Source organism: Equus przewalskii, chromosome 7, assembly GCF_037783145.1.
Source record: "Equus przewalskii isolate Varuska chromosome 7, EquPr2, whole genome shotgun sequence".
NCBI lineage: Eukaryota > Metazoa > Chordata > Mammalia > Perissodactyla > Equidae > Equus > Equus przewalskii.
In genome coordinates, this window is record NC_091837.1 from 74,756,901 (window position 1) to 74,784,594 (window position 27,694).

The 27,694-nt window shown below is 39.6% G+C and overlaps 1 protein-coding gene across 46 annotated transcripts in view; it reads right to left on the reverse strand.

The window, feature by feature from the left end:
* Window positions 1-27,694, reverse strand: part of TCF4 (transcription factor 4) — a 343,125-nt gene that overhangs the window by 141,653 nt on the left and 173,778 nt on the right. For 42 of the 46 annotated variants that reach the window (XM_070627668.1, XM_070627655.1, XM_070627641.1 and 39 more), the window contains one exon: window positions 27,460-27,524. In XM_070627668.1, the coding sequence (XP_070483769.1) occupies window positions 27,460-27,524 (65 nt within the window). Of the gene's footprint in view, window positions 1-25,598; window positions 26,056-27,459; window positions 27,525-27,694 lie in introns of those variants that run through there. The other 4 variants (XM_070627681.1, XM_070627683.1, XM_070627682.1 and 1 more) reach the window with 4 other exon arrangements.

Below are 27,694 nucleotides of genomic sequence, written 5' to 3' on the forward strand. Positions count from 1 at the left end.
AATTTTTATATAGACTGGCAAAGCAGGGTTTATCTCAGAAAGTTTTTTAGTATGACAAAGTTCTAAATTCTATTTTATATATATACATATGGCTTTAGTTGGAACACACACACGCATAATTCGTCTTAAGATGTCATGGATCAGAAGAAAATTTTCTTAACCTACTGGAAGCCTATTTATTTAATGATGAAGCACTAGAAGATTCTTTGCTCAAGTCAGAAAAGGCAAAGCTGACCTTGTATCCCCACTGTTCTTTTAACAACTTACTGGAGGTCTTTGCCAGTAAACTAGCACAAGAGAAACAAACTGGAAAGATACTCTAAGAGACAACACTGTCAATATTTGCTAATGAATTTCTTCCTAGAAAATCTTAATCAACTTAAAAAAAAAAAGCAAACTACCAGAGGCTACTAAGAAAGCTTAGTAATGTTATGGTTATAAGCTCAACGTACAAAAAAAGAATTTTCCTATACATCAGTTAACCAACTAAAAATTGTAATGGAAAAAAAAAATCCTGCTTTAAAAAAAATACCTAAGAATAAAATTAACAAGAACACTTTTAAAAAGTATAAAACTTTACTGAAACCACATAAGTAAATCTTCGTAAATGGGGGGTGAGAGGGAGAGAAAATTTCCTAAATAGCAAGTCTCTATAGCTAAGCAATTCTCTCCAAATTAATCTATAAATTCAATGTAGTTATCCCTTTTATATTTTACTCAAACTACTTAAGTGTTTGAATGTTTGAGAATGTATTGATGTGTTATTTTTATAATTTTTTTTAAAGACATGAAAGTAAGGGAGAGAAAATGTTATGTGGTTTCATCAGTGCATTTTGAGGCTCGCAGGACGGTGTTGCTGTTGGGGATGTTTGCAACTAGGCTAAAACGTTAGATAAGTCCCAAGCAGGTCTAGAATCCAAAATCTGACTTCTTTTCACGAAACTCTGCTTTTCAACAACAGGACATCAGTCACTTTTCTTTGTTTCCTGTGCAAACCTAAATATTCGAAGAAGAGGCAACATTTCTCAACTATCATCCATTCAAAACTGTGGCTTTCCAAACGCCTCTTGGGAGAGAGTTGAAGTGTCTTCTTTCCCACTTGCACATATTACATCCCATCCCACTTTCCCAGATTTCCCTTTGGCATGCCAGTGTCGCCCATTCTTGTCATACAGCCAGTTCAGTTAACCTGTGTGGCCACATCTTTGATGCCTGCGGGGAAACTACCCTGGGGGACTTCAATATGCCCCTGCCATTTAACCTGAAACAGCGTGGAGTTCTCAACATCAACACAGTTAAGTCTTTTTTTTTATAGATGCTAGGGAAACTATTCTTTCAAATGGTCGGTTCAGAGCTTAGCTTTCCTGTGAGAATTTTAGCAAGGACTTGCTACCTCCGCCCTTTCATTAATGTGGCTCAGTAAGAAAGATACAGTAAACATGAGTAATAGTGGGACTCTAAACTTGCAGCATCAGTAAACTGTAAAACTGAGAATCTGACACTTTCAGAGTAATTGCCCACCCACGAGGCCTCAGATCGCATCTGACCATCCCCAGTTTTCTATTAAGTGATTCTCCACCAACACGTTATGATTGATCCAGAGCCTCTGATTCATTTGGTGAGCTTGATATTATAAAAACTTAGGAAGAGGTGCCCAATGAGAGGCAAAAGGCTTAAGCACCTTCTCTGTTTGAGGAAAGATGGCAAAAACCTGGAGAGATGGCAACTCTTGTTTCAGTTTAAGAACACATTACTATCACCTACCCAAGTGTCCCCTTACCTTTCCGTATAACATAAGATGAGCCACTCTTGGGGACAATCTCTAAGCCCTCCATCTACCTAATGGACATATTTTTTTCTTGGAAAATGGAAAAAAATGATTCACTTCACTATTATTGTCAGGAAAAATATGAATCAGAATCAAGCACAAGTGTGAACAAACGGTATTTTAAATAGTTATGCTTACATTTAACTGATACCACTAGCCACCGGGATATATCCCATAAAGTTGTCCAAGAGCCTACTAAAGTCCCACAGTCTTTGATCATGCCAACCCGGTTATTTCCAGAAGGACTTTAAACACCATCCAGTTACCACTGTGCGATGAGTGGGACCCAACGAGGTGTCCTCCACGCCTATCATTTTTTTAAGAGGAAAGCTGCATTTTGCATGGGGCATTGAAGATCTACAAAAGAAATTCAACAAATCCTGCTTATATTTGAAATCAAGGGCAATTCTATACTGTGTTGAACTTGGTATCATTTTGTGGAACAAGACACATCATGTGCAGGGGGCAGAGAACTAAATCCTGGCCACCATTAGCCACTTTATAGCTCTAGAAAGATTACTTAATTTCTTTTACTCTACAGACTAGAAAGATGACTATATAACTTTTTATTAATGTTACTATGTTATTTTCTTTTTTTTCTTTTCTTTTTTTTTTTTAAAGATTTTATTTTTCCTTTTTCTCCCCAAAGCCCCCCGGTACATAGTTGTGTATTTTTTTAGTTGTGGGTCCTTCTAGTTGTGGCATGTAGGACGCCGCCTCAGCATGGCTTGATGAGTGGTGCCATGTCCGTGCCCAGGATTCGAACCGGTGAATCCCTGGGCTGCCAAAGCAGAGCACGCAAACTTAACCACTCGGCCATGGGGCCGGCCCCTATGTTATTTTCTTTTGATATGAAATTAGGCTTTGGAAATGTTTTCAAAAAAACAGAAAGAATGTCTACTTGCTTAGCAGGAAATTGCAAAGACTAATTAATGTTACCAAAGTTCTGAGTTAGACCAAAATGAAAAGTTTCACTAAAATACTTGACCCACAGATTTTAGAAACAATGAGCTATTCAAAGATACTGCTCACTCTTGTCCACCAAAAGTTAAAGGTAAGTTATAGCTTAACTAATAACTTTCAGTTTTATCATAATAATAGCCAAGATCTATTGAGCACATTCCATGGGCCAGATTCTTCTAAGTGTATTACCTACATTAAATCATTCAAACCTCACAAAATTCTATGAAGAAGGTACTAATATCAATGCTACTTCGCAGATAAAGAGGAGACTGAGGTATAGCGAGTTTAAATAACTTGCCCCAAAGGAGATATTCAGCTAATGGAGCTAGGAAGACTGGTTTAAGGGTCGCACTCCTGTCCCCTACCCAATATACCCCTTGAGCATGACTTTGAGCTCCATGCAAGGAGTAAATCACACTGTGCACTATCTAATACACATCAAACTCCTCCTCTGCCCTCATATTTGATACCCAGAAAACTACAGTATTTATTTTGCACTCTAGAAAACTCTTTCAGCTGGGAAGGAGGTTTAAAAAAAGTCTTAGTTATCCACACTAGTGTGCAGAAGAACAAGTTAACACAAAGAAGGGACATTTCAGGGAAATGACACAGGAAACTTAGTTTTTGAATAGAGGCTAGTTTGAGAACCATAAAAGTTGCTTTGAACGAAGGCTTAAAATAAGAAGTCTCTTACAAAACTAGCCTGGTACTAAAATTATTTCAAAATTCTATTCACAAAAGATGCCAAGTTCTCAGTTGTGTAACAGTTTCTATTTACTTCATTTCTCTTCATTAGATGATTCTCCCTCTTTCAAACAACATATTTAGTCTGATTGTGACTAAATTTACCAGTAACATTTATATCAAAACATACATGTAGAAAAGTGTGATGCATTTTTTCTCTCTTTTTTTAAGAGGTAGCATCTTAGGACGGGGGGCGGGGGGGAGTGGGTGGAGGTGGGAAGAGAAAGGCAGAAAAGGGAGCAAAACAACCAAATCCACAAGATAGAGAACACAGAATAGTTTATTAGATCAACATGTCCGTTGACAAGATTGTACATTAGACAGTGTTGTCTGCACAGAAACGGTACACTGGGGACTCTGCAGTGGAAGGAGGAGCCAAACTCACAGGCCACAATTACACTTCAGTGGGGAGCAGAGATGGAGGAGGCAAGAAGAGCTCCAGAAGCACTGAGGAGAGAGTGTGTCCCTGAGAAGCAGAGGGGGCCTCCATGTCAGAAAGCCTGCTTGAGAAACAGCAGGAAATTCACCAGGAAAAGGGAGGGGGGCAAGGGGACCGGCCTCCAGAGCGCGGGCCAATTCAGTTTTCATTATGGAACAGTTAATGTACTCAACTTCATGACCAATTTCAACACTCTTACTCCAGAAAGCTAAAACTTAACATTTAAAAAATACAATTATTATTTTTTTTCAAGAAAGAAAGACCCTTTTATTGGGGGGACATGGAGCATGTACTAGACCACGATAATATCAGTAACGAAACAGATCAGGTATACAACAGACATCAGTTCTTATCCTTGCCGTGGTGTGCTGATATCCCACCTGGAGTGGGGAGGTGCATTTCCATGGTACAAATACTCCTACTGTGGTTGATTTTAAGCTACCAATGGTTTAACAGCCAGCCTACAAAATTCCTTCTTCTCACAATGTTTGCAAGTCAGTTAGGTCTTAAAGACGAAATTACTTAAGGAACTACATGGGAAAATTGAAATCACGGAGCTATTCATCTGAGTATTAATCCTTGTTTTCCGTGCAACCGCTAGATGAGTTTTAACCATCTTACCCTCACTTATCACGTTTAAAATTAAGTTAGCATTAATCCTAAAATTCATATGGAACCACAAAAGGTTTCAAATAGCCAAAACAATCTTGAGAAAGAAGAACTACTATGCTGTAAGCATTACATTTCCTGATTCTGAAATATATTACAAAGCTAAGTAATCAAAACAGTACGGTACTGGCTTTAAAAGAGACATACAGACCAATGAAATAGAATCAAGAGCCCAGAAATAAACCCATGGATACTAATCCTTGACAAGGGTGCCAAGAATACATAATGGGGAAAAGATAAGTCTCTTCAATAAATGGTGTTGGGAAAATCAGATATCTACACGCAAAAGAGTAAAACTGGACTCCTATCTTACACCACTCAAAAGCTAACTCGAAATACATTAAAGACTTAAATGTAAGACCTGAAACCATAAATCTCCTAGAAACACAGGGAAAAAGTTCCTTGACATTAGTCTTGGCAATGATGTTTTGAGTATGACACCAAAAGCACAACGCAATACAAGCAAAAATAAACAAGTGGAACTATATCAAACTAAAAAGCTTCTGCACAGTAAAGGGAACCATCAACAAAATGAAAAGGCAACCCACGGAATGAGACAGAATATTTGCAAACCATATATCTGATAAGGGGTTAATATCTAAACTATATAAGAAATTCATGCAACTCAAGAGCAAAAAAAAATCTGATTAAAAAATGAGCAAAGCACTTGAATAGACATTTTTTCAAAGACAACCTAGAAATGGCCAACAGGTACATGAAAAGGTGCTCAGCATCAGTAATCATCAGGGAAATGCAAATCAAGACCACAATGAGATATCACCTCACATCTGTTAGAATGATTACTATCAGAAGTCAGGCGATAACAAGGGTTGGTGAGGATGTGGAGGAAAGGAAACCCTTGGTCACTACTAGTGGCAAAGTACGTTGGTACAGTCACCATGGAAAACACCTTGGAGGTATCTCAAGAACTTAAAAACAGAGCTACCATATGATTGAGCAATCCCACTTCTGGGTACAGATTCAAAGGAAACGAAATTAGTATCTCAAAGAGATATCTGTACTCCTATGTTCACTGCAGCCTTATTTACAACAGCTAAGATAACCTAAGTGTCCATGAATAGACGGATAAATAAAGAAAATGTGATGTACACACACACACACGAGCACACACACACACACACACACTGGAATATTATTCAGCCATAAAAAGGGGGAAATCCTGCCATTTGCGACAACATGGATGAATCTGGAGGGCATTATGCTAAGTGAAATAAGCCAGACTGAGAAAGACAAACACTGCACGGTATCACTTATATGAGAAATCATAAAAAAAAAAGAAGCTGAAGTCATAGAAACAAAGAATAGAATAGTGGTTGTTGACGGGCTGGGGACATGGGGGAAGTGGGGAGATGTTAGTCAAAAGGTACAAACTTTCAGTTACAAGATGAGTAGGTTCTGAGAATCTAATGTAAGGCACGGCGACTATTGTTAATAACACTGTATTGCACATGTGAAAATTGCTAAGAGTAGATCTTAAGCATTCTCACCACAAAAAAGGTAACTATGTGAGGTGATGGCTGTGTTAACTAACTTGATTGTGATAAATATTTCACAATGTATATGAAATTATCACACTGCATACTTGAAATATATACAATTTTATTTATCAATCATACATTAATAAAGCTGGAAAAAATAAAATTAAAAAGCTGGAAGGCCTTTAAAAATTAAAAGTGTTAGCATTATATTACTCTTGACATCTCTTTCAATGAGGAATTTGAAACAAAACATACCTCTTTTTTTTTTTTTAAAGTCACACATTAATTGACTAAAAATAAATAATTAAGATTGAATTCTCTTCTCATCCCATCAGTTTTGAAGCAAATAGGGTGAAGTGTCTTGGGAAATCATTATTAAATTCAAAAATGTCATTTACATCAATATTTAACAAGTGAATACATAGGATATTAACATGCAATGTGCTCCAATTGTGTTCACACTTAAAGACCTTAAAGGTCTATTGTCTTTTTTTAAAGAAAAAACAAAATCCAGATTCACATTTCAGAGGCAAAAACATCCAGGTTTGGAGAAATAACAAAACCAGGCCAAGGCCTCAGTAAGTCATTGCAACATCAGCTGCACCTACAGTTTTTACGCTCAACTTGCTAAGTAAGCACCAGCCTGAGCTGCAACCTCTGAGCCGACTGCTTTGGCATTCTCAACAATCACAGAGTTCACTAAAACAATGATCAAACGATGTTACGGTAACATAACGTGTGGCATATATTAAACTGTATACGACAAGTTTGGCTTCTGTCCCTTGTTAAATCACCTCTGAATTTAAAAGTGTAGCAGTCAGAAAAGCAAGTATAGCATTCAGAGACACAAAGCAAAGGAACACAGCGACATCCATCCACATAACGATCAGTGTAACACTCAGAAATATAGGCAAATGATGTCCAGAATACCTGCTTTGTAGTCACCCCACTTTCCTTATGAAGGTTAGTGGCAAGAATGACAAAAATGAGCATCAGGCTATCCTGGTTCTACCTAACGAAACCTTGGACAGGTGACTTTCTCTACCTCCATTTACCCATTTGTGAAATCAGGAGTTGGATTAGATATCTCTAAAACATCAACAAACTTTAAAATTATGTGAAAAATGTAAAATCTAAGTGATTTACTGACAACTTTGACTGATATTGGCTTTGGTAAGAATAGTTCCAGCTTGGAAATTGGCAAAGACTCTCGACCTTCCTTTGGAGAAGATATTTGGCATTTCTGACTCAACATAACTGGAATAATTCTAGAAAGAAAAGTGTGATAAAGCTAAGGAATGGAAGATGATAAGTTAATTTCAGAATATTTCTTCTATATGATGACGTATTAGCATTTATTTCTCTCCTTCTTCAAAGGGGTGTTAAGAGCAGTTTGGGAAGGTGAGTTCTGTCCATGAATTGCCTTCCTAAGGCAATTTGGGTTCTTCAAAGTGATTGAAAAGGACATTCACAGCATTAGTCAGCAATGAAATAAAGAAATCACTTAGGGGTCGGCCCCGTGGCTGAGTGGCTAAGTTCACACGCCTTGCTTCAGCAGCCCAGGGTGCCACTGACTCGGATCCTGGGCGTGGACTTAGCACCACTCATCAAGCCATGCTGAGGCGGCGTACCACATAGCACAACCAGAAGGACCTACAACTAGAATATACAACTATGTACCGGGGGCTTGGGGGAGAAGAAAAAAAAAAAAGAGGAAGATTGGCAACAGATGTTAGCCCAGGGCCAATCTTAAAAAAAAAAAAAAAAAAAGGCACTTAGACTTTCTCAGTAAAAAAATCTTGTTTCCTCCTCTTAGAATTATATTTCACCAAATATAAGATGCCACTGAATGTAAGACACATCATTATGTATTTCCCACCATGAAAGAAAAAAAAGTTGCCAAATAAATTGGCACATCATAAGTTACTGAGATGTTAAAATGATGAAAAAAGTATCTTAGAATCAACTGAATATCGCAGCATAAGGCTTGGACACAGCATTCCCAGTATCTTGGACAAAACCATCTTCCAAGAGGAATAGTAACTATGCAGGAGGGTCATGCGCCCCATTAGACTCAACCTTTTCTTTCCATCCTCATCACCTTCATTAAACTTTTTTTAAAAGGGAAATCATTTATCATTTACATGAAACAAAAATTTTTTTTTTAATTTAAGAAGAAAATAGTTAATGGAAGCTAAGTATATATCTCTTGAATACTTTCTGTATTTTTCTTTTCAAGGGCAAAGAGTTGCTGCCTTATACGTGTTGTTTGGGAATGTGTCAAATATTTCTAAAGTGTCTACAGGCCACCAGTGTATAGGCTCCTTCCAATCATTCCCTATTCTGATAGTCACAGACTCTGGGAGCTAGATGGGATCTCAGACCATCTAGGCCAAGCCTTCGTTTTGCAGAAGAAGAAACTGAGCCTTAAAAAAGGTGTTAGTTAGGGCTGGAGGCAGGACAAGAGCTCACTTATCTGACCCCGCGTCTACAAGCTGCTAGATTCTAAAATTCTGCTCAATGATGCCCATCTTAGTCTATAAAGGACAACTTAATAGAGGATTCTTTCTTGTCTACTTGCCTGAATTTTCTCCAACTAGCGTAAAGATGCTACCTTTCTCTAACACTATCCTTCAAATAGGACCACATTTGTATAGCACTCGAGTATAGAGAGTCTGAAACAAATTACTCAGCGTTTCTCAGATCTTCCTTCCTTACCCAGGTTCAGTGACAAAGGCTTGTTAAGTTGCAAATAATGAATGAGGAGAACTATGTACAGCAAAGAAAGAGTAAAAGTAATGTATTCAGTATTCCCACCCACGGTCCCTTTCTAAATAAATTTTTTTAAATGAACGCAATGAAATATTCTCCTCCTCTTAAACTTAAGATACCACTATATCGTTTCCAAATGTAGGAAGCAGCCCCGGTGTGACTCAACCCACACCAAGCTCTGCACGTCTACAAGTTGTACCAGCCCTAATAGATGCTCACATACACAGAGCTTCATTAGAAGACACTATGATGTGGCAAAGAATTAGACATTTGAATTCTCATGCTGAAATTTGTGTAATAATTTAAAATATTCCCCAACACAGAAGTCCAGATTGATAGCTCTAGTTTATCGGAAATGTCCTAGAGAGGCAGTCCATGTTTCTGTAGGGTGAGCCATACATTCCATGAAATACAGAGGCTATGATCTCAGGGAGATGCTGGAATGTGCCCCGAACAAGGCAGTGTCAGACTTGGGTGGGAAAGAAATAGAGCAACATCTCATCCAAAACCACACGTATCCCAAGCACTACTGTTGCTACACAAGCCTAATGGCACACAAGAAGACACTAATGACGAGATCCTAGGATTGAGAAATGCCCCTGCTTCTGTCTAACCCTGCCATGAAACGCTGGGTCTACCCTGAAAATGAACTTCTCCTCCTATTCCATACACTCAGATCAACTGAAACCCCATGCCAATTACCACCAAGATACTTTTCACTCTACTAGCCTGATTCCTCATGACACTGAATCTCATGTCTTCTACCTAGCTGGACTTGTCGTCACCTCAAAAAGAGACATTTCTTTTTGTTTTTGCCAAAATACCCCAAACCAAGATGGTCAATGGGTTAATATTCTTTTCCGAGCTCTTCAATTATGCTGCCTTCTGAATCTGAGGGCTGGCAGGCAGGGCAACCCTGTCAGAGCTGCAGAGAGCTCTGCAGATGTCTCTGTTGTGTTCAGTCAAACTGAAAGGAGACAAAATGGCCCTCTGACAACAGACAGCTGTCAATTAGATGGCACGCTCACACTCGGTAGGCCAATGAGCAGCCATGGAGGTGACAAGTGCTTGGCTAATCAGCTTGCCTATAAAATCACAGCCCTTCCCAGTTCTGCTCACACCAGCACATGAAGTGACAGCATGAGCAGTCTTCAACTGTCCTGTTCTCAGTCTGTGTGTGTGTGTGTGTGTGTGTGTCTTTCTCTCACTCACTCCCCCTGGTGTTATCAGTACTGTTACAAAGGCTCTGGTCAATACAATACAGGCAGAAACAAAAATGAGACCACAGGAAACTGCAAAACAAGAATAGAGAAAGAAATCCCTGTAGCAAAATGACCCCAAAGGAAACACAGTGCTACACTAACCTATTCAGAGCTGCTACCCACTGAGACTGAACTGTGGTGATACCCACTGTAGGCTACTAGAAATAGGTATCAGGAAAGAAAGGGCAAAATGAGCCGCCTGACCTTTTCCCCATCCTCCATCTTGTCTTTCCCCCTCTAGCCACCAGGGGGCAATTTGGGGCTAGATCCTTGGAGAGGAGGCTAAAATTCTGAACTTTAACAAATATTTAAATATTAGGAGCGGAGTGAATCTGGAAGTAAAGACGAAGGGAGAAACTCAGGGCATCTGAAGAGTGGAAAAGTGAGTTTCCCAAATCTTATGCTTATTTTCCTAATTAGCTAACTCTTAAGCTCAAAGATATCCCCTCCAAACTAATAATTAAATGCTAAGTTCACTAAGGAGCTACCTTATGAGCCTGACAGGTATTTTTACCCACTGTAGTAAAAATCTCTCCCTCCCTCTCTCTATCTCCCCCCACTCCCACCTCCTCCTCCCTCTCTTTTACTTCTCTTTGGTTTCTAAGAAAACAGCTGGTTGGAAGCAGAGGAATCAGGAAGAAAAACAAGGGGAGATAACCAAAGTGGATATAGAGTCAAAGTTGTGGCCGTCCACCTGCAGTGTAGAAGTTGAAACAGCAGACGTCTGTTTTAGATAAAGATGAATTTTAGAAAATACAGCTTCACTGAAATTGATCCTAATGTAGCAGAGATCTCCCACAAGCACCCTGTGCCCTGACCACTTCTATTCCATTCCTCTTCTTCAGCTATCCCAAATAAGCGTCCGATCTGCCTGCCATGCCTAAAATACTACCCCCAAAGGTTTTCATAAAATAATTTTTAAAAGATCATTGAAGACGTGTGAAAAGAAGCCATGGAAAGAGTAGATATTGGGGATGAGTGTCCTTCACATTTTGAGAGTCAGAGAAAAAGTCAGAACTCAAAGCTTTTCCAGCTCTGCTCCAGCTGTCATAGGCTTGGAGGTACCCACGGTCACCAAAGCCCCGAGAGAACAGGCAGACAGACCATCACTGCAGGGTGCCCGAGCTGCAGAACGTCCACATGGCCACTGCCTTCTAGCTCATCCCTGGAAGACAAAGCTGTCTTTCTTTGAGAGAAATGTAAGAAGCCATTCAATCTCTGTCTGCATTCGTGACCAACGAGCAGGAGCAGTGCCAGGGCAGAGCCTGAGACCAGTTTCCGTCCCTCCAACACCAACATCTACACCTCCTCAGTCAAACCAGTGCAGCAGGCCCTGCCTCCTGCCAGCTGCCAGGTATCTCAAGAAGCACCGTGGGTCCCCATCCAGGGAATCCCCATGGCAGGGTTGAATGACCACGTCAGCAGGATGCCAAGCCAATGGCTGAGTTCCTAAGGGCTTGGGACATTCCTGTTCCCTCCTCTGCCCCTTCTCTTTTAAAGCTGTGTTATCATCCACATAGACCATTCATGGACATCAAAATACACCAACGTCACACAGCCTTGGACACTCAGATCATTTCAAACTCTTCACCACTGTTCCAGCTGATACTGAAATGGGCATCTTGTGACTGAAAGCCTTTTCCCTCCTATGAATTCTTTCCTAAGCATAAAAATCCAAGAGCACAGTTGCCATAATTTCTTGGTCAAATGTCGATCTGCAATGTGTGATTTTGTAGGTCTTCCCCAAGTCTCATCAGCATTGAGTATTTCTAATATTGAATTATTAGAAATTCAACTTTTTATTTTCAGTTAAGAAAGCAATGCTTACTATAAAAAAAAAAATACAGGAATATGTCAAGGCAACAGAAAAAGTATTTTGCACACATACGAAAACCAAAGAGGTCATTCCAGGCAACCCCAGGTGTTCCCCATGCACAACTTCAAAGCAGAGACAGGAGTAGGTCCTGGGACTGCTGTGTCACTCCTCTATCTCCTGCACCAGCTGGATGTGTTTCACCAGCTGAAAAACTGGGAGGGCCCAGCCCTCTGTCATGCGGTCTCCACTGTGCCCTGAGTATTCCTGGGGAGACGGGGGTCTGAGGGATGCTTGGAGCAGCGAGAGTAGTCACACCCCAAAGGCTAAGGGGACACTGGTTTCCCACCTTGTCCACCTTAGAGCCTCTGAACCCAGGCATCATTTTTATGCTGGAACAGAAGACGGAGGGAGGCGATCATTTCCACGGGGGAGGAAGTTACTATTAAGAAAAAGTCTGGGCTATAGAAGGGAGGTTTGACCACCTATCTATCCCTCTCAAGTGGACGTCTGTTCAGGTCCTCATGGAATCCTGCTTTTGTTGCTCCGAGGCTTTTTATCTCTAAGTTTACTCCACATCTTCTTTCTCTCGAGAACACGCTATGTATGTGAGAGGCAAATGGACCTTCTAGGAATCACATCTATTGAAAATAGAGTATCGACTGTCCTGCTCGGCTGGCTCACACTTGGGTTCCGACCAGAACAATGGAGGCCTTATCAGTCCCTGGGGTGCTGACGCCAGTCAAGGCTCTCCAGTGCCATTAGGGCTGCCTGACACCCTATCTTGCACACTCGCTTCTTAGTTATTGTAAAGCTTTTACATATTTAGGGAGCTTTTCCATCAAAATATTCTGGAATGGCTACAGGCTCAGACACATTAATGATATCTGCACACATGTGCTTTTTATCCAAGTTCACAGCTCCTGGTCACTGAGGGTAAACAGTGTTATCAGTGATTATTATGGATTGAGTCAAGTATATTTTATTCCTGTCATTTATGAGCACTTGTGTTGGCTGGTATTTACAATGTCGGGATTCTGTCACTTTGGCAACCTTCTGAGACAACATTTTTCCAGTGTTACAGTGACATTTCAGAAACTCAGTATTTACAAGCAAACGACACCCTCTGGCTCTGTGACAGTACAATTCAGTGGTAGCTGAACAAAGGGACACTGGTTAAGAAATTTCTTCAGGATTTATTTCCAGCTGCTATGGGCTATTACTTCATTGTCTAGGGTGGCCCTGTGTTCTTTGGAAGAATGAGGCCACAAAGACATCAAGGAAAAATTTCAGTCTTACTTGCTATTGGAATTTTAACTGTATTGTGTGGGTCCATATGAGTGAGGTCTGCTGTGTGATGCTGATGAGTCTCTTAACATCTCTGAGCCTTAGTATTCCATTTGCTACAAAGTGGCCTTGGGTGCCAGGTAACACTTAGGGCCTTTCTGGCTCTAATAGTCTCTCTCTAAGAATTTCAATATTATAAATGAAAGCCAAACTCATTAAATTTTTTTTCAGGTCATACCTCAAGATTATAAAAAAAAGAATCAAGTGGAGGAAACCTGAAGAAGCCAACCATGATCTGCTCAAAACATCACATCTTCCCTCTTCCTAGACCCCTCTGCCAAGAAGATGTACCAGGGAGAGTGACGGGGGCCGAAACCTGGGGGGCAAGACACAGCTGGTATTACACTTCACCCCTGAGTTTCAAAGTCTTCCCATTCTCACAGGGGCCATGGTCCTTCCACCCATGGAATAGAGAGTTACTACCACTGACAGGGACAGATAATGTAGGAAATATACACCATACTGTATGCAATTTGTACTTACGGGAAACATTCAAAATATTCCCTTTTTTGGCTCTCTAGAGACAATGGTCTTGATATACAGATTGCTGGTTCATCACGCCCTCTTTAGAAACGCAGTCTTTCTTGAGACAGAAAGTGGTCCCAGGGCAGTGAGTTAGATGATATCTAAGTTAACAGTGAGAAGAGAACTGGAACCATCTATGAGAAGACTCTATTGGTTTCTGTGACGATGTTTGTTAATCCAGCCAATAGAGTTATTTGCAGAAAAATGGAGTATGTAATAGTTCTTCAAGCACAAATAAGAACTGTTTCCCCGCAAAACCTTAGTTATCTGAACTGTTCTAAGATATTTGTGAGAACTGAAAGTCAGTGATTAAAGAGAAGTGAGAATTCTGAAAAAAAGAAAGAAAGAAAAAAAAGACTCTGTGGGTTACTTGCTATGATAAAAAGCTTCACCAATTTTATCCAGGGAAAAAGAAACAGAGAAAATGGTAAATCTGGAGTCAAAGGACCTTGTCCCCTGGTCCCATCCCTGCCATTTACTATCAATGATGACAAAATTGCTCTGAGTGTCTGTTTCATTATCAATAAAAGAGGATTAAAAATAGCTCCTACTTACTGGGGTCACTGGCATGATTAATTTAAGACAAGAAATTTGCATGAGAGGGCTTAAATGAAGTTACCTGCTCACATATAATTTGTTACTCTTGTTGGTTCATTATTCATTCACTCATCCATCCACTGACTCTTGAGCAAACACTTACTGAGTGTCCCCTGTTAGGCACTGGGGATAGAGATGACAGACCTTGTCCTTAGCCTTCTCTGGTGGTAGAGACTGTGACAATTGTTAGGAGAGAGAAGTGTACCAGAAGCTACCTGAGCACAGGGGAGGCACCAGTTCTGGTCATTATGAGGGTCCCCAGAAGAAATAATGCATGAGCTTACTCTTGGACAAAGACTGTGAGTTACCTGGTAAAAGGAAGTAAGAGGAGGAGAAGGGGAGGCAGGATGAAGATATTCCAGGCCAACAGAAGGGCTCTTCTAAAGACAGAGAGAACCATGAAAGAGCCCTGAAGGGAACTACAAGCGGCTCAGTACGGCTGGAACAGATGTGAGTGGTGAGTAAAGGACAAGGCCGGAGAGTCAGACGGGAGCCAAGCTACCAAGAGCCTGTACATCATGCTAACAACGGGCCCCTGGAGCCATGGAGGGAGGCTAAGCAAGGGCACAAAAGCATTGGGGTTTTGTGGAGACAATCACTTCCAGCAGCAGTGGGAAAGATGCACATGAGGGACAAGGTGAGGATGGATGAGGGTGGTGACTGGGTATCTGGAGGGTGGGGCAGATTCATTGGTACAGGAAGCAGAATTGACAAGATCTGAAAACTGAAGGATTATGGGGCTGAGGGAGACAGAATAGTCTCCTGGTGGCTGGAGGGTCAGTCACCAAGCCAAAGGACACAGATGGAAGAACTAATCCTGATGGGAAGTTCAATCAATAAAATTCAAAGTCCAAAAGCACAATACCTTAGGTAAATTATCTATTTTTCTCCCCTCACATATGCCTGGGTAATTGCCAAATTTTACTCCAACCCCTCAAAAAATATATCCAAATAGATGGAAGAATGTGAATTTGAAAAGTTATGTGTTAGAACCTCAAATTAGATGACTATACTATTAACTCAAGCCCTCTCCCAAGATAGTGATATCAGGATCATTGAGAGGGCACAGTGTGCTAATTCATACTAAATATTCACTGAACACCCAAATGAAGGTTTGGTGGAATAGATTAATGGTGAATGTTCTGGAAGGTTCCAATTGCTGACTAAGGTTCTACAGAGCTGATTTAGCATGTCTACATTCTGTTTCTAAAGCAATATCTATAAATATCTAGAGCAAAAATAAAATTGTTTGCACCAGGTGACTAAGGGAGACATATTGGATGGAACTCCAAAGGAGCCTTCAATCTTGGCATCTGTGAGTTTCTGAAGCCACGCTATGAAATATAGGAGAGTACAGCTACCTAGGATGTAATGAGATGGAAATCCGCTTTGTAATGAAGTATGAAATAGAGACAGTCTGAAGTCCAAGAACTGTTAGGGCATATGTGATGTCTGCAAAAGGGAATAGAGAATAAGTTCTCCTAGAAATAAATCAAAGAATAATCGCTTGCCCCATCTACAAAGCTCCCAACTTGAATAGTCTTTCCATTGACAAAATGGCGCCCAGGACGTGCACCCTGAAAACAAACTCAAGCAAATCTCACTCGGTAGCTAAGGGGAAGTAGGACTGAGAGGAATACGTCCCTGTTAGTGACTTCTCTCTGGTTGAGACAGTTAAATGGCAGAGATGCAGAAAGACTCCTTGAGGGACGATGTCAGAGTAGGAGCAGCTGTTGACATTCTTCTTTGCCACATGTCACTGTCCATAGCAAATCTTTTACCACTGCTGATGTTGTGTCGTAGCAGTCACTCTACACACGACAGTTCTGAGTTGCAGAGCTCAGTATGACAGACTTCACAGTTCGAAAGTACTGGTAATAGATATTTCCACAGGAGTGAATCATATCCAAGGGAAGAAAGTTCAGCTGGTGGGGCTTCAGCGGAGTGGTATGCCTGAATTAAACTGTATTCCTCGACTCGTGCATGAGCTTTGTTTGAAAAGTTTGTTTAGAATTCATAATGTATTTTGCTATTGAAAAAGACATATATAACAAAGTTGAAATCTTCGTAAGATCTTGAATTCTGATTCTCTGGGGGTTTTGGATCCTAGCTGTAAGCAATGACCTTACCTAGGACTCAGCCTTTTATCCCCTCTAAACTTTGAATCCCTGTGATCCATAAATGGGACAGAAAATAAGCTAGGAGATCGCAGACTGAGTATAATCTCACAGGTCCAGCCAATCTCCAATGGAAACCAACAGCCACTGGTTTTAATCAATATTCTTAGCAAAAAAAGCAAATTCATCATTTAAACAGGCAATAATTTTTAATCCTGACTGGTGATGAATAATACTACTTGATTTTCTACCTTCTCTACAGCAACTATCACTTAACGTCTATCTGTGACTTCATCTTATGAAACTATGTACTTTTTGACTGTCATCAGAGCATCTATTTTCTGAGTCTACACTCACTTTGGGGACAAGGCTCCATCTCTCATTCCCTCAGTCCATTCACACGTACTCCTCTTAAGTAGCACAAAACGTTCTTTCTTCTAAGAAACTAGATATTGAAGAACCTTCATATTCTCCCAAAAGGGTGTGTAGTCCCCTTCCTATATACAGAGTGAACATCTTGCATTTGGATTTTTCTATGACAACATGAAGCAAATTTACAAACTGTGCTTCTTGATTAAGTCACCGTAAGGGTGGCAAGATCAGCTCCCTCTGAATAACCGTATAGACACCCTATATAACTTAAGTGAGGATAGGTTTATGCTCGGAAAAATTTTTATCTCATTGAATATTCTGCTGCTATTCCTTCTTTGGATAGAAATTATTTTTATACACATTCATTATTGACCCAATCTTCACCAAAATTTAAGTGTGGAGTTAAGGGATTTAATCTGATCGGATCATGCGGATCTCAGAGAAGCTTGTAAAAATCTCTATCAAAGTAGAAGATAAGATTTTGATCCTGATTTTACAACCTTTGTGTCTATTTAATAATCACTTAAGCGTTAAAGCTGCTTGCTAGGGTCCTTTCCTTTGACTGTATTTATCCTGTGTTTCTTGTAGCCAGTCTCTCAATGTTTCCTTTATACAGCTTGCATGGTAATTTTTTTTTAATGTAAAGAGGAGGGAAGAAGAAAAACAAAAGTGAGAACAGATGAAAGTGGCTTATCATCAAAGTATGAGAAAGGCGAGGTACTTGGCTAAATAAAAGTAACATATTTAGTCATTCGTAATATAAGAATAAAACGAACTCACTGGGTCTCAGGAGGTCTGCAATATGATCTTTGCAAAAGGTAGCTTGCCAATTTAATTGAGGTAGGAGTTATTTAATTTTTTTACAGGTATAGTTTTCAATAAAACTACATATGCCTATAATACTGCAATGGCAGATGTGTCTCGATTATTAGAGGTGGGCTCAAGGGAATACATGCAATGGATCTTGAAATCTGTAAGCAGCTGTTGGGGGGGCTGAGATGATGGGGGAGGACATTGTACCACACACACATGTTCCTTAAGTACAGCAATGTTTTGTTATTTTACTGCAGGTGTATTACAGAGATGAAATTTAATAACTTACTGTATACAATACCAATAAAACTGGGAAGATTCAGTGCCCTGCTGTTCATTATTGTGGTACAAATGAGCTCAGATTATTCTGTGTGCATGCACGGTCAATTCTCGACACACAGAGCCCCCCCAGCTAGAGCTCTAGAGGATGGGCACTACTTGAAAACCTCAATGATGTCTTTCTATAATTAATTTCTTATCACTGAATTGTTGTCCCAAATTCACATAAACGTGGCTTTGAGATGGGTTGAAAATAAGATATATCTGGTATTTTTTAAAACATGATAGAAAGCCTTCACTGGAAGATGTCTTCTGAAAGGAGTGGTTAATGCAATCAAGGGATATACAGAGTTCATTAAGTACCAGAGGAACATAAAAGTGATAATATATTCTATTCAAAAAAATCTGGGGAAATGCCAGGCTAAAGATGATATCCCACCAAAATTTGACTTGTCCCTTTATTAAGCGCAAGAAATGTCTGACAAAAATAAGTGCCATACTATGAAAAAACATTTGTGTGTCGGAAATGCTAATGCCAATGGAACTATGTATTCTGGCCAGTTTTCTCCTCCCAAGAAACTACTTCTGTTAGATAATAAATAACACACTGAACATAAGAGGTCCATGCTTTAGAAAGCTCAGTGTAGTTTCTCTGTGATGGAAAGCACATGTAAAGAAATCTACATAAACACCCAGAACACACACACAATGTTTCAAACGACGGGTCCTCCATTCTAAGCAGGTCACACTATCAGGCACAGCAGCAGACTCAATGTTTGTTCTTTTCTAGAGCATTTATTCCTAAAAAGATTATGGGGGTTATTGGTATCTTGAAGTGTTACCACTATTTTCACTTGGGGTTTCAGTCTTAAGAGTTTCAGGAGACTTTCCTTAAAGCTGGAACCATATCAAGCACGATCATAGACAGAGGAATAAATATTTCTGCCATTTCATATTGAACAGTTTTCCTGACACTGAATTGTGAATCTATTGCTTTCCTTCTGGAAAGAAGCTATAAGGCTATGCTTATTTTTACATGATGGGCAGGCATATTTCATCACTAAATTGTATCAAGTACACCTCAGTGTTAAATCAACTTTTTGTTTAGTCATTAACAGATTTTCTTCTTTCTCTTTACATATCAAAAAAATAAAGATGAATTGTAGTCCTCATTGTTAGTGGTTATTGAAAGGCCCTGAATACTTTTCATAAGAAAAGAGAAGTTAATCTCCAGATTCTGGTGAAATTTCAATTTGGATACCAGGACTCCATTTCTTTGGTATCTCATAAATCATCTCAAAGCAAGTTAATGGTTTCACATGCACTCGCTGTCTTGAACTGTTGCATAAAACTCGCCTATGCTACTAACACGTATTTGTCATTTCATGTATGTCACAAGTGAGTTAAATACCATAATTGAGAAATTATTGGGTCACATTTAAGAGCCTGCTAAAGGTATTGGTTCAGAATTTCATGCTATGTAATTCTTGCACTTTTGGAACAATAATTTGATCTATGCTGAATCCAAATTTGTGCAGTGGCGAACTATATTCTGCCTGCATTGCACAAAAAAGCAAGGCCCAAATATAACCTATACAGAAAGTGTTCACGCTGTTGCTAAAATCTGAATTGGCATATCTACCCCAGCCTTTTCACAGGAAATCTTCATTGGTTTTAATGAAATTGCACATGCTAATTCTGAGGATGTTACAGAATAGATTATTCATATATACACATGTAGTTTATTTATATAAAAGAAAAAAGTCTGGGCAGTCAGGAGCAGTGTGGTCCGCCCCCCCATGCCTCCCGCCACCAGCTGTGTTCAGAATTCTAGCCCACCCTGAGCAGAATTGAATGAAGCCACTCTTTTCTAGGTGCCGTGTTAGGCCTGGATTCTCCAGTGAGCCTCGAACCTCCCAAAAATGGTTTCCCACCTGGGCTCTGATATAGACCTCCGAGCCTAGAAACCTCCTCATGGGTTTAAGCAGCAGGGAACCCAAGTTGAAAAAGCACTGGCTTTAAAATTAGACATTTTATGGTTCAAAGCCTGGCTGTGAAACTTACTTGAGGTGTGATCTTGGGTTTACTTGCTTTACTTCTTGGAGTATCATTTTCTTAATTATTAAATGAGGATAATAATAATCACATGGAGGTTTGTATTGGCACCTAATATTAGTTCCCAAGGCTTTCTCTAGACTGAGCCCAGGCTAACTTTTAGAAATTCACTCATTTTGACATTCGCTCATCAGCCTCGTCTGGGTTGTAAAAGGACTGGGGAAGCGACTAGATCTGCTATCTCAGTGATCCTTGACAGAGCAACTTCACCGAGCATCACAGCAACACGCTGGAGGCAGCTGGTCAGCTACTGACGGTCAACCTTGTGAGATCTTTAACAGTAATTAGAGAATATAGAGGGGCAATATGCGAATCTAGGGAAACTTCAGTGCTTATGGCAAGATTAATCTAACAGGTAGGGGTGCAGAGATTGTCACAAGATTCCAAATTTAAGCCAAAGAATCCTAGAGATTAGTTTGCAAGGAAACATACCTATAATTATCTCCTTCCTCCTGCAATTAAAGCTTTCCTGACCATTAACCTGAACTATAACTATTTTTCTTATCAATATACCTTAAGAGATTTGAAGAATGCTTTAATGTTTCCAGTATCTGCCAGGTAACAGATCATATTTAATATAAAGATTATAAAAATTATACTTGTATATGTAATAAGCACTCAAATTGACAGTGCTAAAATGAACAATGAAAGAAAGCTCTTTACAGAAGAATGTCAGTTATAAATGTAGAAGGAATGATGGAGTAAAAAAAATCACAAGTTTGAAAACTCTGATTCAGGCGAGCATCATCAATGCATGCTAAAACTATCAGGTCAAAGATTTTTGGGAAACAGGGATATTTGCCCAGTGCTAAAGCATCAACACAGAGATTATTTGCTAATTGCAAAGGGGGGAAGGTTTCTCTACAATGGAAGGATCTGAGGGTCTCCACCTTTACCAAGTGATTAGACATAGCAGCCCCAACAGCAACATAACTCGACATTCCATGCCTCCGGATGGAACGCGGTATGAAGCACACAGCATCACCTATGAAACACTCATGCCAAAAATGTTTAGCTTCCATCTGAATAAGCCTTTAGACCTCATTTTCAATTTGTAGGCAAGGCAAGTGATAGAGGAGCAAATTAAACAGCACCACAAAGAAATAATCTGACAATTCTAGAAGAGGAGATATTTTTCAAGACAACTGGCCTAATCTCTTTAAGTTAGTATTATTTAAAAAAAAAAATTACAGGAACTGTTCTACTTTAAAAGAAATTATAAAAGAGATAGAAACCAAATACAAGCATAAATGCAATGCCTGGGGAAAAAAAAAGCAGTTGAAGATATTTTCAGAGGGACAATTGAAGAAATCTGAATACAGATTGGGTATTAGATTAGGAGACTACAGTGAATTTCTTTAAGGGTGATAATAATATTTTAGTTAAATGGGCAACGTTCTTAATTTAAAGAGATACATGATGAAAATCTAGGGGTGAAGTCTGATTAGATCTGCCACTTAAAAATAGTTCACTGATGGGTCTAGCCCCGCGGCCGAGCTGTTAAAGTTCCGCACACTCTGTTTCAGCAGCCTGGGTTCTCAGGTTTGGATCCCGGGCACAAACCTACTCCACTCATCAGTCATGCTGTGGAGGCATCCCACATTCAAAAAACAGAGGAAGACTGACACAGATGTTAGCTCAGGGCTAATCTTCTTCAAGCAAAAAAAAGTGGAGGATTGGCAACGGATGCTAGCTCAGGGAGAATCTTCCTCACCAAAAAAAAGAAATAGTTCACCAAAAAATATATATATATATAGTTCACTGAAAAAATATATATTTATATATATACACACATGAAGCAAGTACAACAAATATTAACAATTGTTTAATCTAAGTGGTGGGTATATGCCACTTCACTTTATTATTTTTTCGACTGTTCTGAGTATTTAAAATTTTACATTATATAGGATTAACAATTTTTTTTAATTAAATGAATGGAACTTGATTCTCCCCCTTAATATCCAGCGAGCTGTAGATCGGGACTGAAGGGAGGATAGGCAAGAGCTTCCCTTCTTCCTCCCTAGTACCTAACACATCACTAGAGGGCCAATAAATATTTGCTACCCAATGCAATGAAAGAGTGGCTCCATTCTTCCCTTCGGTGAGTGTTGGGTGGCTACTGGGAGAGGGTGTACACATAGCAATGCCCCCCAAACAAACAAGCTGCTGCCTGAAAAACAGTGCTCAGGGGCAGAGCCGCAATGGCATACACACCTAAAACTGTCGTGACCTTAAATATTCTGTCCCACTGTCCACCCTGGCACATTCACAAAGGACAGGCCTGGATTCTGACCTTTGGTTCCAATAACTCACCCACCAGAAACACAGAACGCTTACAAGTCCCTCATCTTCTCCTTTCCGAATGCACAGGTCTACGACTGTGAGGCCACCGGGCCAGTTCTCAGCCCCCTGAAAGTGAATGATGAGTGACTCTCCATAATATGACTTCTGTGTCATTCCAGGGTCTGCACAGCACCATGAGAAGGAAGGGCTTCCCAAGGACTTTCTTTGAGACAGTATGATTTTCTGGTTTTCATAGGCATGAAAACAATGCTCACTCTACGGTTCTCATGCATTGCTGTTCAGACTTTACTCTCTCCAAACGATTCCTGAAAGTCATGCTGGGGAAATAAACATTAGGTCGTCACAATCCTCACCCTGTTGGGCACAGAGGACACACAGTGCAAGATAAAGCACCGCCCCTCCCCTCCAGAAGTTTACGGAATCTTGGTGCAAATCAGCATTCAACCAACATAAATAAGGGCAAATTCACAAAGAACTTTGAAGCGGAAGCAGGGGGCTAAGGCACAGGACATGGATGGAAGAGGTTCCCAGGAAGAACTCACAGGACCTGGACTGAATTCCAGCATACTACGTATAAACATTTAAGCATAACGTCAAATTAAAAAATGATGTATTTCTGCTTACACAAGACCTAAACAGCCATTTTCATAAGAAGAGACAAAGGATTGTCTTTTTTGCTTACATCCTTTCTATTTTGACTTTAGATAAGAAAAACTTAAAGGGGCCAGAAGTTTTAGAATTAAGTAATTTGCAATTCTTTTTGTTTGAAAAATAAAAACAATTAAAAGATCAATTCTTACATGTATAATTCATTTCAGAAGCAACTATACGTTTAATTGCAATGAATCAAAAATGACTACGTTTATGAGCAAACTAAATTATATAGGGAGAAGATTCATTTCCTCTATGGTTCAAAGATTCTGGAATTTAACAAAGGTAGCCGAGATTAGGCCTAATTCTTAAATCCCCTCGGTTTTAAGACCTAAACATGAAATAACTTTTATCAGCATAGTCCTATTTGATTACTTGCTGAGAAAGAAAAAGAATGTGGATGAGGTTAAAGCCTTGGACTTCACTAGAGAAAACAAGATATGGGCTGGGGCAGCCAGTTGTGGAATTTTGTATAAAGATTTCAAGGCATCTTACTGATTTTCAGTATATCGCTAATTTTCACTGCCTTTTAAGTGAAGTACATAGGCAATATATTTCCATCGCTGGAATCATCAGTTTAAGGCAAGAAGTCTAAAAGCTTTTCCAAGGTCAGTGACAACACCAGGTTTTGAACACAAGTCTTTAAAATAGAGTATATTCCTGTAGAACATTCTAGAAAATCATCAAATCTAGCTGCATATTAGAATCATCTAGGGAGTTGTCAGAAAAGCAAAAGCCCAATTCATAAGATTCTAATTTAATTCTTCTCAGACAGTGCCCAGTTTTCCATATATTACACACACACACACACCCCTTGCCCAGGAGATACTAATAATGAAACCATTGCTTTAGACTTGGGCTAGTCCCAGAAAGAAAAGACAAACAATTCCTGATAACCAATGCTGAATTTCCATTTAAGGGGAAAACTTCTGCCTTAATAACAATCATTTGTGTTGACATCATCATCTCATTCAAAAACAGAAGATCTCAGCAAGATAAAAAAAAAAAAAGTTTGCAATTGACAAACATCCTATTCAAAGCAGCAAAACAGGCCAAAAGCAAATGACATTTTTTCCCTTTTGTCACCTGCAGTGATGCCCATTAGGTGTCAGCTATTATAAGTTATCGTATTAAGGTTGGACTATCTTGCGACAAACTTCATTTCCGCTCATTTTCATTTCTGTCAGACTTTCCATTATAAATTTTATTTTCTCTGCCAGTAAAAGTAGTATGAGGTTGCAATTTGGCGAGAACATTTTAAGCCTGGGTGTGATTTCCGTACCCCAATTTGATTTAAATTAGTTTTGCCATATTTAGTGAGAACTAAAAAAAGTCCGTTTCACCGCTTTGGTTTAGTGGTTCATTTTCCTATGCAATTTCAAAAGTCTGAAAAAGTCACCATGTTTATTTCTGATAATTTCTGTGGAAATGGATTAATGAATTCATATTATCCCATTACTTTTTTTTTAGTAAGAACAACTTAATTGACAATAGAGAACCTGCTGGCTTTTGTTTTTCAGCTAAAATATCCACTTTTTAAAAAGCCATGTCTATCACTATTATTATTAAATCCTCAATAGAAAAAATGGAAATACATATATTTTTAACTTGATGCATTTTTGAAACGACATACATTTCAAAATAATAATTTATTTCTCCAGGACAGCATTTTCCTACCTGTTGCTTACTACTGCTATTTCTTTACATCAAACGAAAGTCTACTGGGACTGGAATAAGCATGTTCACATGTAACAGTGCTCGTCCCTATAAGTCCACAGGATACATTGTTCTAATATGATAAAGCAGCTTTTGGAGCTCCTGAGTGCATGTTATCTAAAGGTTTTCCATCCAGCATCTCTGTAACGTAGTAAACAAGAGAATACAAAAGCTTCCCCTCCATGAGAGCCACTCACCTTGCCACACAGTGGGGAATCGTTTCAGCTGTGATCTGCTATTTAGACTTGAAGCCCAAGATACCGAGAATTTGCCTTTCTTTTTGGTTTGCATAGCTGGTGTTAGAGACAAGGATTCAAAAAGCAATTCGGCACAAGAGAAACTCATTCTCTGGAAGACACAGTGTGGTCTGTTCTATTCTCAAATTTCACAGAAAGCAGAAATTCATAATATGTACACTTTTCATCTACAGCAGCCCCTATTTCCTCAATCAGGGGATTTCCAAAATTTCTCTCTTTTATTTACTCTGGAGTGATCACACTGTTTATGGATACAGCTGAGACCAGGCTAAGCACAGAGACAGTCGGTTCTTGCAAGACTCACAACCATGAAGCAGACATAAGAAAGAGTCTCCCCACTCCACATCTATATAATAAAGACTTTTCAAGAAAAGCATATGCAGTCCTACTTCTACATACAACAGAATCTTCTGGACATGAATGTCTCAAAATGAGCCTTCCAAGGCCCAGAAATTCAGCCCTCACACGCCAGTCCGTCCACCTCTAGTCCACCCTGTGCCCCGCTCCACTTCTCACCTTGCGTTTGCCAAAAAAATTAACTTCAGTTTCACCCGAGAAGTATTTCCCACAAACGAGGGAGGGTCTGTGTCCTTGCACATACACAGACAGACTCACGCAGGCTGGATGATGCTTTCACAAGTTAAGGGGCCTCGCGCTTACTCAGCAGAGGAAATCTTTGTGTCTGTGAGGAATCACGCCAATTCCTATTAGTAAGAAAGGATACAGGGGCGAGGAAGCCTATTCTCTCATTGACCAGAAAAAGAGGCCCAGCACAAACAGAGACCTCTGCCATGACCATCTGCAAAAAGGAAGGATGTTGTCAACTTTCTTCTCCCCAAAACTCTAATGACCTCTGCCTTGACCCTCAGAAACCAGATACACAGGAACAGGCTCTTCTGCAGGAATTGAGAGCTTTACACCAGAGACTCGGCACTAAGAGGCTTGTCGCCCAGGCTATCTACCCCGAACAGTTGCACTCACATTCCAAAGATGTTTCCGTTGCGCTGGAATGGCTGTAAATTTCTTTCCTGCAGAATTCTTTCCAAACAGACTGCCATGAACTGTACTGTGCCGCGTGCGCAGCAGGAGTTCTGAACCGAGCACCGATCACCTCATTGCAACAAATCTTTCAGATGCCGAATATGACTGAATCGGTGGCTGGGCCAAAGGAGTAACTTTAAAAATGCAAATAGACCCAGAAAAAAACCCAACTCTACCAGAATTCCACCTTTAGTGACATATGACTGATATGTAAAGGGAACACCCTCCACAGGCTCTATTTAATTACTGAAACTGTTCACTTACATTTTTCAAGAGATATTAAACAGGTTCTTTAAAAAACATTCAGAATGGGATTTTTTTCCCCCTATTTTTAAAGAGGGCGAGAGGGTTCAAGAACAAGCATTCCCTTTCCAGCAGAAAAAGAACATACATTCAGTTTGAGTGAATAATAAAAGAGCAGAAAGCTTTGAATAGTAAAGAAGGTCATTAAATTCTATCAAGAGTTTTCCAAAGTAAGAAACCAAAGCACTTATGAAAAGAAACTCTAAATCTTAAAAAAAAAAAAAGATTTTAAACATATGATTAATACCAATATTGAAATTAAAAAGAAAGCATCTATAAAAACTCAATTGTCTTGAAACAAAAGCTTGTACTTTGGCTATCGATAGTATTTTTAGCACTGTGCCCTCTCTGGAGAGTTAAAAGTATGCAAATGAGAGTGCACAGGGACACAAACACACACATGCTATACCTTTGTATTACACTGGCATTTTATTATTTAATTAAAGTACTCTTATTTTTCTAGCTCACGCATACTTCCCTTGAGACGGCTTTGCTGTTAGCCTGCTGGCCTTGACTTCCAGCCAAAAACAATTCAGAAACAAAAAGGGACAACAAATCATATTTTCACAGACATTTTTATCCCTCAATACAACCCTGTTTTCACACAACATCATACAGCCCCTATGAAAACTATAATTTAGGGCAGTAGCCACCCGAACCCAGGGTCTGACACATGGCTGCACGAAGTATTTCCAGGGTAAGAAATTCTTAAGTTCTTAATTGCAAATAAACTCTTTTGATAGAACCACTTTAACCGACATCGCTGGTTTGCAAACAGTGCCACTGGTCCCGGCTGACGGATTAAAAAATAAAAACAAGCCAGTGACTGCAGTTCTGATACGGCGGGGAGTTAAAGATGTGTTTATTACTTCCAAGCTCTGTGTTATTCCATTACTTTTTAAAAGACAGAGGCATCGGCAGACTTTCGGTGCATCTTAGAGTCACAGTCGAAAATGCATAATCTAATTTACAAAACAAACTGATTTACCAGGTTACTTCTCTCAACCCTTCCCCAAGCAAGAGTCTCACTTACCTGGTGGCAACCCTGTAAGTTTGATTCTCTCCCATAAGATGAGTATGAGCCCCTTTCTGTTTTACCTGCCAAGAGAAACAACAAAAAAGTGTAAATTGTGTTTTTCCTTTAAAAAAAAGTCTCCTCCAGGTAACAGGCATCTACTTCTCTTCCCGATGTTTACATACGTAAAGTAGGCACTACTGGCAATGTATGCAAGCAAGAGAGGGAATAACACTTCCTCACGCTGGCTATG